Genomic DNA, 12,760 nt, shown 5'->3' with positions numbered 1-12,760 from the left:
CGTCGTTTGATATCGTGAATCGTGCAAATAAACCCGACCCGAGGCGAACTGATCGAACGAATCTGCTTTTGCGTGACAGCTTTGGTGGACGACCGGCTGCAGACGCCGTGCAACAAGCCCGGTAAGCATCACTGTCGCTGCGAGGAGGAGGACGTCTCGCCGCCGTCGCCGTCGATCCTGCGACCGAACGGCGAGAGGAAACGACGCAGGTCGCTTCCTTGCGGACCCTCTGACGCTACGCCCTGCGTGACCATCCAACCGATGCCTCTGCCGTCCGTGCAGGAGGCAGCCACGCAGGAGTCGAAGATCAGCCAGAGCTCCAGCTACCCGAAGTGCTCGATATCTGCCGAGATTTCGAACAACCGGACCGCGAAGCCTGTGCAGAGCCAGTCGTTCAAGCTGGAGGAGAACGGGATCAGGAACCGCAACAATCTGAACTCCGACAACCTGGAGCGTTGCTTCAAGTCGCAGCTGAGCATCGAGGAGCGCGAGGGGAACGTGGAGAAGCGTTACAAGCGGATGATCGAGGACCCGGAGCCGTCGCAGACGAAGCTGGCGGCCGCAGGCGTGAAGGAGAAGCAGTGCAATCTGGAGAAGGACTCGCAGGGGGGTAGCAAGAAGATCAAGGAACCGGAGGGCAAGTCCGCGGAGAAGAACGGTCTGTTCGAGAACCTGATACCGTTCAACTCCTCGTTGCCGTGGTCGTTCGTCGAGTCGTGGAACAACAGCGCCGCGAACGGGAAGTGCGCGTTCCAGAGCCTACGCGGGAACAAGGACGGGTACTTGAACGACCCGGAGAGAATCTGCAAGCCGGCCGTGTCCAAGGATTCGAGTCTCGCGGTAAACCCGTTCAAGCAACCCAGTCCTTTCCACGAGTCAAATCCAGGCCCGTCGACGAATAATCGGTTGAAGCAGGAGTCGTTGAACTCCGCGTGCATGGTGCATCAGAGCTGCGCGAAACCGTCGAACAAGCTGGCGTTGCCGGGTCAGGAGGCCCTGGAATCGGGCCTGAGCCCCGCGGCGAACAACAGAGGCAGACCCGGGAAGGATCTGAGCCAATTGATGTCGAAGCTGTCGTTCCCCGAGGAGAAGGAGAAGCCGAAGGAGGAAGGTGGATTCTTGGATTGGTTCAGCAAGGTGCCAGGAAGAGTACTGGGTGTCGCGCCCAGCAACGGTTACGTGGACAACAAGGTGAAGGCCACGAATCTGAAGAGCCAGGATCAGCACGGGAACGAGGTCAGATTCAAGAATTGCAACCTGGAGCTGAGTCAGCGGGAGTTCGACGAGGTTCTGGCGGTGCTCAGGGCCAGAACACCGTCGGGACGCAAGAGGACCAGCGTGAAGACATCGAGAAGGCGGGAGAGGTCGGAGAAATCGGTGGAGGACGGGACGGACAGGAAGTACGTGAACCTGGACAACAGCGAGTGCTCGACGAACAACATCGTAAACCATGCGAAGATCTGCGAGGGTTTCGGGCACAAGCTGTGCAGGAAGAACGACCAACAGGCCTTGGACAAGTCCAGTATCAACGAGATCTATGGCAATAAGAATATCTACGATCCGTCGCGTAAACGCGAGAAACTCGACGGCGGCGGGCTGAGCGAGGATCTGCAAGCTGTGAAATGCAATAACGTCGAGAAACGAGCGAATGAGCCGATGGACTGCTTGCAGAACGTCTCGAACAAAGCGGACATACTACTGGGAGCAATCTTACGTACCAGCAGAGAACGAAGAAACCTGCCGGAGGTTTCGAGCGGGACCAAACCCAGGTCCGTCTTGCCGGCGTCCAGCGGCGAAACGGAGAACGATTACGAGAAAGTGGCTCTGGAGCAGAGAACCACCGTGCCATTGGAGGACGAGAAATCATTGCACATGGCGTTGAACAAGAGATTCAACCGGTTGCGGCAGCTGTTCAAGAAGGAGCAAGAGAAGAAGGCGAGCTCGACGACGGAGGACGGTACCCAAGACCTGGTCCAGCAGCCGGTTCAACGTTCGTTCTCTTACAACAACGTACAGCCGAACCTGCACGATCCAAAGAACCTGAGGGTCAGCAAGGCGAAGAGGAGGATCGATTTCTCGAATTTCGCCGCGGTAACGGAGAAGCGCGACGCGTGCACCGATCCGTCGGAGCTTAGTACAAATGGCGCGCACAAAAACTCAAGAATCTATAGTACAAATTACAAGAAGGAAGGCAGCTGTGGACACGATAATCCGGAGTCGTCCAAGTGGCCGAACAGACTGCACAGTACAAACAAAGAGGGTGGCACAGCTGGCCAGGATGCCGGGGAAGAAGAAGCGATCTCGAAACTGCTCAAAGATCCTGCCACCGGTGTCGCGGCGAAGAGCAACGGTTACTCGGTCGCCAAGCCACGAAGCAACGGCCACGCAAAGGACAGCACGGTCGCGGAGGAGGACGAGACCCTCGACAAGATGGTGCCGACCGCGATCGAGCAAGAAAGATTCAGACGGTCCTTGGAAAACGCGGCGTCGATGGTGTTCCACAGCAGGACTGGCCTGCCGTTGACTTCCAGTCCAGCGCCATTGAGAAGGGGCAGCTGTTGCTTCGATTACGATAGCAGCTTGAACTCCGTCTCCTCCAAGAGAAGGTACCACCAGTTTCTTGTCCTTTACCTTAACATCGAGTTGCTGTTGAAGTTCTGTCATCGGTGGAACCCCTAACGTTCGCTACTGTTAACCCCTTTCTTCGTGCTTTAACGAGCCTGACTCGCGATGAAGATTCTGGCCCAAACAAGTCACGATCGTGATTTGGTCACGGTTCTTATAACCTCTGTTACAAAGCAGTTTAACAGATTTATCCTCGTTTTGGCTGCAATGAACAGAACTTGCACGGCAACCTGATCGAATCATCGTACCGTTCGTGTTCGGAGACGGAATGGTCGAAAGCTGATTAGATGGAGGTAGGTGGTTCTTCGTGGAAGGGGACTCTGACGAACCGAGGTTTTTCTTGTTTCAGCGCGCTGTTCGAGCTGAACACACCGCCGAGTCCTGGCGCGGTGTCTTTGGAGGAAACCGACAGGGAGACCGAGAACCAGGGCGAGGGCGAGGAGACCCTGAAGAGACGGTCCACGTCTCGCAGCAGACCTCAGAGCCACGCTCTTCTGGGCAGCTTCGAGGAGTCGGCCTTGAACGGCAGACTCGAACCGGTGTCCACTGTTCACGGTTTCACCGCCGAGCTCGGAGCGAGCGGTTCCTTCTGTCCGAAACATCGAAAGCTTCCGGTCACTGTGTTCTTCTACACGCTCGGTGACAATGACAAAGTTTCCACGCCCTATCTCGTACGTATGCAATCCTCCGACCATCGTCTTTACACGTGTTTCTTTGATTTTTTCTATTAATTATCCGTTAACGAATTGGCAATTTATCCTGTTTTTCTGTTCACCTGATTTTGAAGAATTGTTGCGTTTAATTATCTCGTTCCCGACCAGCGGTTTTGAACCCCTTTGTCCTCGCGGAACCATCGCGAATTCGGGTCAAGTACCACTTTGCCGGAAGGTATCTGGCAATTTATTTATATGGAGACGTTCGCCTCGTTCGTTGTACCAACAACGTGGTGCTCAATGCGGTCGAGCTGAGATACCAGTTTAGAAATCCTAATAGTCGATGGGTACCTTGTTTAGAAAATGGAAGAAAGTCGAACGAGAAAGTGTAGCATGTACCACACGGGGATGACTTGTTGGCTAGGCACGTTGTTGTAAGAAGAAACGAGGAAGATAGTAGGAGAATAGGGTCCTGGGCCTGCTAGTGGGCTAGTTAGTGAGGCAACCCTAGCAGTTTTTAGCTAGAAATATGATTTAGTAATCATAATATTGGGAAATGTTCGTCTGACTGTTGATGCTACTCACGAGACAAGTTTAAGGCTAATTACTTATACTATATGAAGCATAATTGAATCAAGTAATGTGCAAAGGGGGAAGAATATGTGTCAGTGTAGTTTGCTATATGCTTAGGGATACTCAGACGTTAAATAAATACAAGGAATGTATATATGAGAATAGGTCAGTCGAGCACTTGTGAGAGATGTAAAGATCGAGCTTAGCCCTCTGTTGGCGGGTGTGGGAGGCAACTGCGACGTCTGTTCTCACACGTATTGTCATTATTGACTGTGTCGAGCATAACTGCAATTCCATCGCGCAGAAACAGAGCAGGATAGAACCATAATGAACAATATTGGCGTAGCTGTTAGTTCAGGATATTAACCACGAATAGAATGTATTTCTCCCTAATATGGAGATCCTACTGCTACGTAGCATGAATTCTGAGAAGCTAAAAATGGAGTTTTCTGGTGAGAATTAGGCGGTTCAGTTGTACCTAGTCAATAAGTAATCTCTGAACGGTACACCAATAGCTTTTTGGCCCACTTGAGCTTCTTTCTTAAACGTAAGTCTAATGGATCGTGAATATATTAGGCGTATGCAACAATTTTTAGCTCGTTCGTGAAAACTAACGTTGACATTATTAGGAATCTTCAAGAATTTAAGCGAAATCAATATGTGCATCTCGTTATTTGCCAGACAACGAAGAATTCTTACCTAGGACAGAAAGTGGATTAAAACCGGATCACGCGAAGCAATCATAAACGACTTTTATGCATCTAATGGGATATTAAGGGTGTGTTATTTTGCAAAATCGTCCATTTACCGAACGAGGAAGCCGGAAGGTAATTTTCCTGCACAACAATGGGAACATACTGCACTTAACATTTAGCAGAACTATCTTTAACTCGGGTTGGGAAGTGTCCCACATGCGGCACACTTAATCGACTTAGCGTCTTCGTAGTGTCATTTATTCCGATCGATGCAGAATTGTTGAAAAGACAGTACTTTCCAATAAAAAATAAACCAACGATCGATGAAAGATGACTAAAATTGTCGCGTACGCTTAATAGATCGTTAATAAGACTATGACCGCCATTGTTTCGTTTGTTAGAGGGCTATGTTTGTCTATGTTGGGTTGAAAACCGCTGGTCCGGACTATAATCGGGACATTGATCTGAACGAATCCTGTTACTTTTGCGTAGGCACATATTAATTTGGGCAAAAAGGGCTACCAAGTACCAAGAAGCGGTACTATTCAAGTAACGCTTCTCAATCCTTTGGGTACAGTCGTTAAGATGTTCGTAGTACTATACGATCTTTCTGATATGCCGCCACGATCTCATACTTTTTTACGTCAGAGAACACTGCGGGACAAAACGCTACGCTACCTCGTTCATCTTAGGTGCGTACATTCTCTGTTTCCTCTAGAAACGTCGAGCATTTGTCCGTTCCGCGAACTTTGAAATTTTAATTATCCGCGCCAAGAGGGAAAGACCTTTTCCCTCGCGTCGATTAAAATTTTAAAGCTTTCACGACCAGTGTTCCCACCAACGATCCTAGCTTTCTAGCGCAAGCGTCCGTGGGCTTCGAAATCCTCCATTTTGAAACGGGGAAACAACGAAAGGTGCCATCTAGATTATAAATATCGAAGATCGGGGTCTATAATGGCGGGCATTCGCGCTTGGAAGCCACGATTGTTATATTGTCCAACGAATTAGAACCTTTCCTCCATTTTGTGGTATTTACTGGGTGAAAAGATTTCTCGTTCAAATTTAAGTTTATCTCGAAGGAAATGGATGTTGTTTTTTTAAATATATTTTCATTGATTGGGAAAATAATCGTTGGGGCGAGAAACTCTTCGCCCAGCCAATATGGCGGACCAAAGTTACCCGTTGGACAATGTTGATCCTCCTTTTTGCGATAGTGTTTGCACCTTTACGCTTTGTTCGTCGTCCGTTTCGCGGTATTTACTGGGTGGAAAGGTTTCTCGTTAAAATTTCAGTTGATCTTGAAAAAAAGAGATGCTTTTTTTAACCCCTTAACGTTCATGTCCGAGTCTGACTAATTTGAAAAACAGTATTTGTTTGATCCAACGGTTTAAGGGATGATAATATTATACGTTAGATTATTTTTAGAAACAAATCCAATAAAGAAAACTGATCATTGTTGGTTAACCCCAAAAATATGAGTTTGAAGGGGTTAATATATAGGTATATACAGGGTGTCTCAACATGGGTGGTACAAGCAGGAAGAGGATGATTCTAGATGAAAAAACAGATAAAAAATAAAGAATAAAATTTTTTCCATTTGAGGTTTCGTTGACAAGAAAATCAATTCTGAATTGATCTCGATACAAATAGCACCAATATTGTTAGTATTAACATGATGTACTGTGTTACCTTTGATTATGGATTTGAAGTAGATTTAAATGAAAATGAGGCATGTAATTTACTTATTAAACTAACTTGATACATACAAAAATTGTTAAAAATTGCTCACAGTAACAAAATTAGATTTGTATAAACTAATGGATTCTGTATCTTTAATTCTTCAAATACCAAATGATTCTCGCTTGTAATTGAGGAGTACATAAAATAGTCTTCTTATACTCGTTTGTTATAACATGACCCCATAGATAGAAATCAAGGAGTGTTAAATATGGGGTCCATGATTAGTCAAAATTGAATAACATACTAACGAATAAAATTACGATACGTGCTCAGGAAATCATGTCAACATGAGTATACAGAAATACAAAAAACCATAATAAAAGCCTGTATTTCCTGAAAAAAGCTCGATTTTCTGGACAATGAAACCCCAAATAAAATAATTTTATTCTTCATTTTCAATTTGTTTTTTCACATAGAATCACCTCCTCTCCGCTTGTGCACCACCAATAGTGGACCACCCTGTATTTTCATTGAATTTGAAAATAATCGCGAGAAACTGTTCGCCCAGCCAATATGGCGGAACGTAACCGTGTTGTTCCTCCTTGTTGCGCCAGTGTTTGCACCTTTACGCTTTGCTCGTCGTCCATTTTCGCTGTTCAGTCGTGCAACTAACACGTCCCCACCCGTGCTTGATTAATTTCCACCGATCCTGTCGACGCCGCTGATCGCTCCAGACACCGTACGAAGTGGATGGCGCGTTTTTTGTTATTAAAGCCCGACGTCTCCGTTTCAGATTTATGTCCGGCAAGTCGGGCCGTATTTACTTGCACACGGACATCCGTATGATCATTTGCCGGAAGTCGGACGTCGACACGGCGTCCGATTTCGGCTCGGAGCCGCCAAAGGAACTCAGGAGCTACATCCACGGTCCCACCAATCCGAAATTTTCGCCAAGGTGCTGAGCCGCGTGGCTGTTTCCGTGGGGTTGCTGCCAATCGCTCCGCTCGCCTAGTCCCCTTCACGCAGAGGTTTGATCGAGATCGGTATTTGGCGCAGATTTCTCGGGGAAAAAAAAAAAAAAAGAGAAAGATTGTATAAATCGTTCGTTTCTTTTTCTCGCGCGGAGGAGGGGGAACGAAGAGAAACGCCTCTTGATGATGGTGGATCGCGATTATTTGACGGGGAGTCCTCCGACTACCATTTCGATGAGAAGCAGCACCAGCCAACAGTCGAGCGAAGAGCGGACGCAGAATTGGACGAATCGGGGAGGATCGATCGACGAAGGGTCTTTTTCGGGCTTCGCGAGGGCACACTCGCCTTTATCCAAAAATGGTTGTGGAGAACGTCGGGGAGACCTTTGTTCCCGAAAGGAGGAGGCACACGGGGTTCGTAAGAAATGGAATTTTGGGAACGATTTTTTTGAAGCAGCGATATTGTTCTTCGCGGGATAGATTTTGGGAATGGACGTTCGAGTTTGATTTTCGATCGTGTACGCTGATGGATAAGTTTACGGGAAATATTCGTAGTTTGGGGGGCGAGGGAACGCTGTTACTCGTAATTGAGACGCGGAGGAACGTGGTCGACGCACAGTGTGTCGCGTAAATGAGAATTCAGAACAAAATCATAGCTTCCAAACTGGTCAGTTTTCGACTTAAGACCTCTTACACTTTTTTAGAGAAAATACAAAGATGCATCGCGTGGTGCACAAAAATTATACATTTTGGGTTTAAAAAAATCGAATTGATCTTGATTTTTTGTTGCATAAAAAATGTTTTGCTAATTTCTACCGTTGCAATTTATTGTTAAGTAATTGCGGTGTAACTTTTGTTCGAAATGTTTTTTGATTGGCTTGGAGGAAGTGCCTGAAATATGAGTAATGTTCTTCCTTTATTTCTTTTTAATTAAAATATAAAATAGATACAGATACAATGTCTTACCTTGTAAATAAATAAAAGAACATTTTTTATTCGATTCTGATTCGAAGCACGTGTCAGTAATTGCAATAACGTTCTTCAAGTTTCTATTTTAAAATATTTATTATTTTTCCCCCCAAGATTTCTACTTATCAGAAATTCCCCATCTAAGATTCTATTCTTCGGGTTCCATCTTTCCAAGAAAAATTCCCATTATTTTCTGCTCAATTTGCTTTATTTAGCACCAATGTTCTATTATCGTCTCTAAAATACGAATATTTTTTTGTAAACTTTGCATCAGTGTACAGGATCGAAAACGATTTGCCAAGGGTTGTATTTAAGAAGAGAAAGGTGTACGTCGAGGGGGGCATTGAGATCCAAAACACGAGCCGCTTTGTCTCACCCATCAGCTTCCATTTATTCGTTCTTTTTGTTTTGTTTTTGCGGTAATATTATTTATAATACGCTCGAGCAGTTGTCGCGAGTCGTTTCGTTAAAATAAATTTGCGTTTTGTCCGGGGAGCGACATCGAAATGCATAAGATATCGTTTCGCGGGTACCGGTCCGCGATTTCTCGTCTTTCAAATCTTTTGGATTGTTTCCCGCCGCTCAGGGCCGACAGATTTATTCGCGAGCCAGGGGGGTGATCCCCCTCTGGATCCATTGTTGTAAATATAAGTCACGTGTAAAGTGGAAAAATAAGAAATTTTTTAAACGGGATGATGATGTCGTGTGTGTGTGTGTAGCACTCTACGTTTACAAAATGATAAGGAGAAGAAAAAATAAAACTGGAGAAAAATCACAGAGAAGGAAGAAAACGATACACGAGCATAGAAAACGTCAAGAATCGGGTCTCTCGTTGACATTGAACGTCATCCTCGAGCTATTGTACAAAACAAAAACGGAAGAAAACAAAAGAAAAAAAAAAAAAAGAGAAAAAATGTGATCTAGAAGAATCGTTTAAAAGTGTAATTTAAATAGATACCGATTTATCGATTTGTTGATATTTTCAGAAGAAAAAAAAGCGAAAGACGATCAAAGAACGTCGTTTATTTTATTAAAAAAAAAAAATACGCGCGCAACGAGCGAACGAAGGGCGGGACGCAAGGTTTGCGATCAACGAGTGGCTGGATTACGCGACTTTTCCTCCACGAAGAATGCATATGAAACAAACGAGAGAAAAAAAGAGAGAGAAAAAAAAGAAGAAAAAAAAATCATTATTTACACGTATAAACAGAACACAATTTTGTGTCCGTAGCACTGTGATGAATATTTTGATAGACTATAAAGAGTAATTATTATAAAGTATCTATTTGAGTAGCGAATATTGTCCTAGGTTTTAATTAATTAATAATTGTACTAATGTCGTACGAAGAATGTAACCGAGCGTAATTACTAACCGTAAAAAAAAAAGAAAAAAAAAAAATTATACACACACCTTTCGCAGGACACACGAGGGCGCTCATTTATTGTCTCCGTATCGAACGAACGGTTCGTTTCCTTTATTTTTCTACGGGTATCGCGTAAACATTGGTCGTGGCCGGAGAACAAAAATGAAAAACTCTTTTCCGCTCGTATTCGCGCGAGTCTCGTTAAAAATCCAGAGAAGCGAATAAGGATTGAAGGATGAAGTGTCGATTGTCCGAGACGTTGACGGAGACGTGTAGACGTTAAAGGCGCGATTTGTGATCTGTCAAAAGATAGTCTTTCTAACGAGATAACGACGAGGAAACGTTAACGAGGCACGACAAAGAGTTGCCGGTAAAGCGGAGGCCGACCAGCGTCGATAGTTGTTTCGTCAGCCGGGAGATGGCGCGCGAGCAAGCACCACGAGTTCGGAGAGACGACAGTCGTGCGAGCGTTCGCGAAGCGATCGAAATTAAAAAGCATCTTCGACGTTTGCGGAAAAAGAAAAAAAAATTCTTTCTTTTTTTGTAGTATGTGTATTGTACGGCAAGGAAATGTAGAGTGTGTAATCACTGCCATGCTGTATATACATTATAGCATAGGTAAACCGTTGAATAACAACTTAAGGGAATTTTAGCAATAGTCTTTTCTCGCCCGATCGTGGCGATTGTCCCATTCGACCAGAAACAGGAAGCAAAAGCGGGGTACGTTCGAAAAAGTATATTGTCTTTAAATGCGTGAATCTCGCTTACGTTCAGACACCTGGACGACGTGTCTTCTTTCGTTGACATTTATTTCCGTCTGTTCGTATCTATTGTTGAGTGTTAGCGTACGTTTTGCCCGGAGAGCTTTGTATACCTTTCGTCGACCAGCGATGTTAGCAGATTCTCTCGGTTCTGAACGCTGAGAAAACTCCCGCGACGCGTGCAACCTAATTTTCATACGACGATTAAAAAACAAAGAGATAAAAACGATCGAACGAGGCGGACACATTGTGCAATTGAATCAGCGTACTTTTTTGGCAAACTCGAGTAGGCGAGCGATATTGTGTATTTTTGGAATTCTACGAACGATCAACTTGTACCCATGAATCGTACGACGTGCTATAAGAACTTTATTATTATTATTATTGTGATAAACTTTTAAGGTTATACAATGTCCGCGATCAACCGGAAGTCGGAACGCCCGGTGCCAAAAAAAATTTTAGAACGGAAGGGAAAGGGCTTTTTGACGAAGGCTCGAGGGACAAAAACGAACGTTTCGATTTCTTTTAAACGATTTTTTATTCCTTGAACTGATTGGTTTCTATTTTTTAACTGCTCCCCCGGGTTCGTTGTTCGCGATCCTCGGACTACTTTCGTCGATTGGACAAATTTTAGCGAATCGAAACCGTCGTACGATCCGACGACGAGTCTTTGGTTCTTTTTTTATTTTTAATTTTTTTCATCGTCGCGCCGCTACTGCTTTCGAACATTTTAATTCCGTGTCAACGAATCGGCCGCAACCTGATTTGTAAATCGCCGGCCGATCGGTCCGCCCACGAGGATTCACGACGACGAGTTCTCCCGTTCGCCGGCCGATCGACGCGCCAATTCGAGTTTCACTTGTCAGTGCTAGTTTATTAGAACGTTCTGTTGAGTCACCTGAGCACATTGAAACGAACGCCAGGTATGTATATAGGGTAGCGTTATTTTATAAACGAAAATTATTGTTATTGCTAGGACGTACTTTTTATTATTCGGTGAGCGAAGCGTGCGGTGAGAAAGAGGAGTGGAAACATTTGTCGTCGAGCGGTTCACTTATGGTGCGCATGGCCAAACGTAATAAAAGTACAGCAATGCATTACAAACGCCAAGCGTGTGTACGATTTACTTCGTGTGAATTTTTTTTACGTGTTCCATCGAATCCCGTCGACCTGATTTTTGCATGAAATCCAGATTGATCCTTACGAACTACAGATGTATCCTTATTTAACTAGACAAAGCATTCTTATAAATAAGAGTATCTTGAAATTTAGACGCTTAAAATTACAAAATGATAGAGCTAATTGGGTCCTTTTGAATTTTGAAATCTGATGATGGAAGTGTAGCAATTTCCATTATTTTCTATTTTTTAATGTCTGTAGTCAGACAGACGTTTGTTCTAAAAAAATTATTTTCGATTGCAGGGGTCAATTACAATCATTTTTGGTCCATAGAGATACCCCCGAAATCCTAACCATTTTCGAGAAAAAAAATCATCACTGAAGATATGTCTGACCATATACTGACATGTTTCACTGAAAATTAAAAAATTTCACATCATTCTGAAAAAATTATTTTCGGTTGCGGGGGTCAATTTCAATCATTTTTGGTGAATAGACATATCCTCGAAATCCTAACCAGTTTCGAGAAAAAAATTCAGTAATTAGACAAATTTTTTGACAAAATTAAGACATTTCAAAACGTTCTAAAAAAATTATTTTTAGTTGCACGGGTCAATTACAATCATTTTTGGTGAATAGACATACCCTCGAAATCCTAACCAGTTTCGAGAAAAAAATTCAGTAATTAGACAAATTTTTTGACAAAATTAAGACATTTCAAATCGTTCTAAAAAAATTATTTTTAGTTCCACGGGTCAATTACAATCATTTTTGGTGAATAGACATACCCTCGAAATCCTAACCAGTTTCGAGAAAAAAATTCAGTAATTAGACAAATTTTTTGACAAAATTAAGACATTTCAAATCGTTCTAAAAAAATTATTTTTAGTTCCACGGGTCAATTACAAGCATTTTTGGTCAATAGACATACTCCCAAAATCTTGCGCATTTTCGAGAAAAAAATTCAGTAGGGGCGGAACTTTAAACGTTAATAACTTTTTAACAAAGCCTCGATCAACAAATTAGTATCCTTGATTTTCGTCTTATTTTGGCTTCTAGAATCTCCCATTAAAATTTCTCCCAGGGTTAGCCAAACACCCTGTATAAGTATGGCCATAGAACGTATTAAAATAATCATTTTTGTTAGTTTATAATACCAAACAAGAAAAATTATAAGATGTGCTATCTTTTTATCCAGAAGTGTAGTTTGGTTAGATAGACCAAAAAGTAGATTGAACTGTTTTTAATTTACAGAAGCCCAACCTACCATTTAGTTATTTAAATAAAATTCCTATAAATATTAATAGAGATGGTTGTGGATGTCGAATAAGTAGACAGTCGTAGTTATCG

General features: G+C 43.6%; 1 protein-coding gene across 6 annotated transcripts in view; it reads left to right on the top strand.

Annotated features, from left to right (window-relative positions):
* Positions 1 to 7,363, top strand: part of LOC122405428 — a 64,584-nt gene extending 57,221 nt beyond the window's left edge. For 5 of the 6 annotated variants that reach the window (XM_043410156.1, XM_043410158.1, XM_043410157.1 and 2 more), the window contains 4 exons: positions 80 to 2,606; positions 2,975 to 3,296; positions 5,039 to 5,238; positions 7,020 to 7,319. In XM_043410156.1, the coding sequence (XP_043266091.1) occupies positions 80 to 2,606; positions 2,975 to 3,296; positions 5,039 to 5,238; positions 7,020 to 7,188 (3,218 nt within the window). In that variant the 3' untranslated portion in view covers positions 7,189 to 7,319. Of the gene's footprint in view, positions 1 to 79; positions 2,607 to 2,974; positions 3,297 to 5,038; positions 5,239 to 7,019 lie in introns of all 6 variants that reach the window. The other variant, XM_043410159.1, reaches the window with a different exon arrangement.
* The last annotated feature ends 5,397 nt before the right edge of the window (positions 7,364 to 12,760 follow it).

The sequence above is a fragment of the Colletes gigas genome, unplaced genomic scaffold (genome assembly GCF_013123115.1).
Source record: "Colletes gigas isolate AHSC1104 unplaced genomic scaffold, ASM1312311v1 Colletes_gigas_Sc00004, whole genome shotgun sequence".
Taxonomy (NCBI): Eukaryota; Metazoa; Arthropoda; class Insecta; order Hymenoptera; family Colletidae; genus Colletes; species Colletes gigas.
This window is presented reverse-complemented; position numbering and strand designations above follow the sequence as displayed.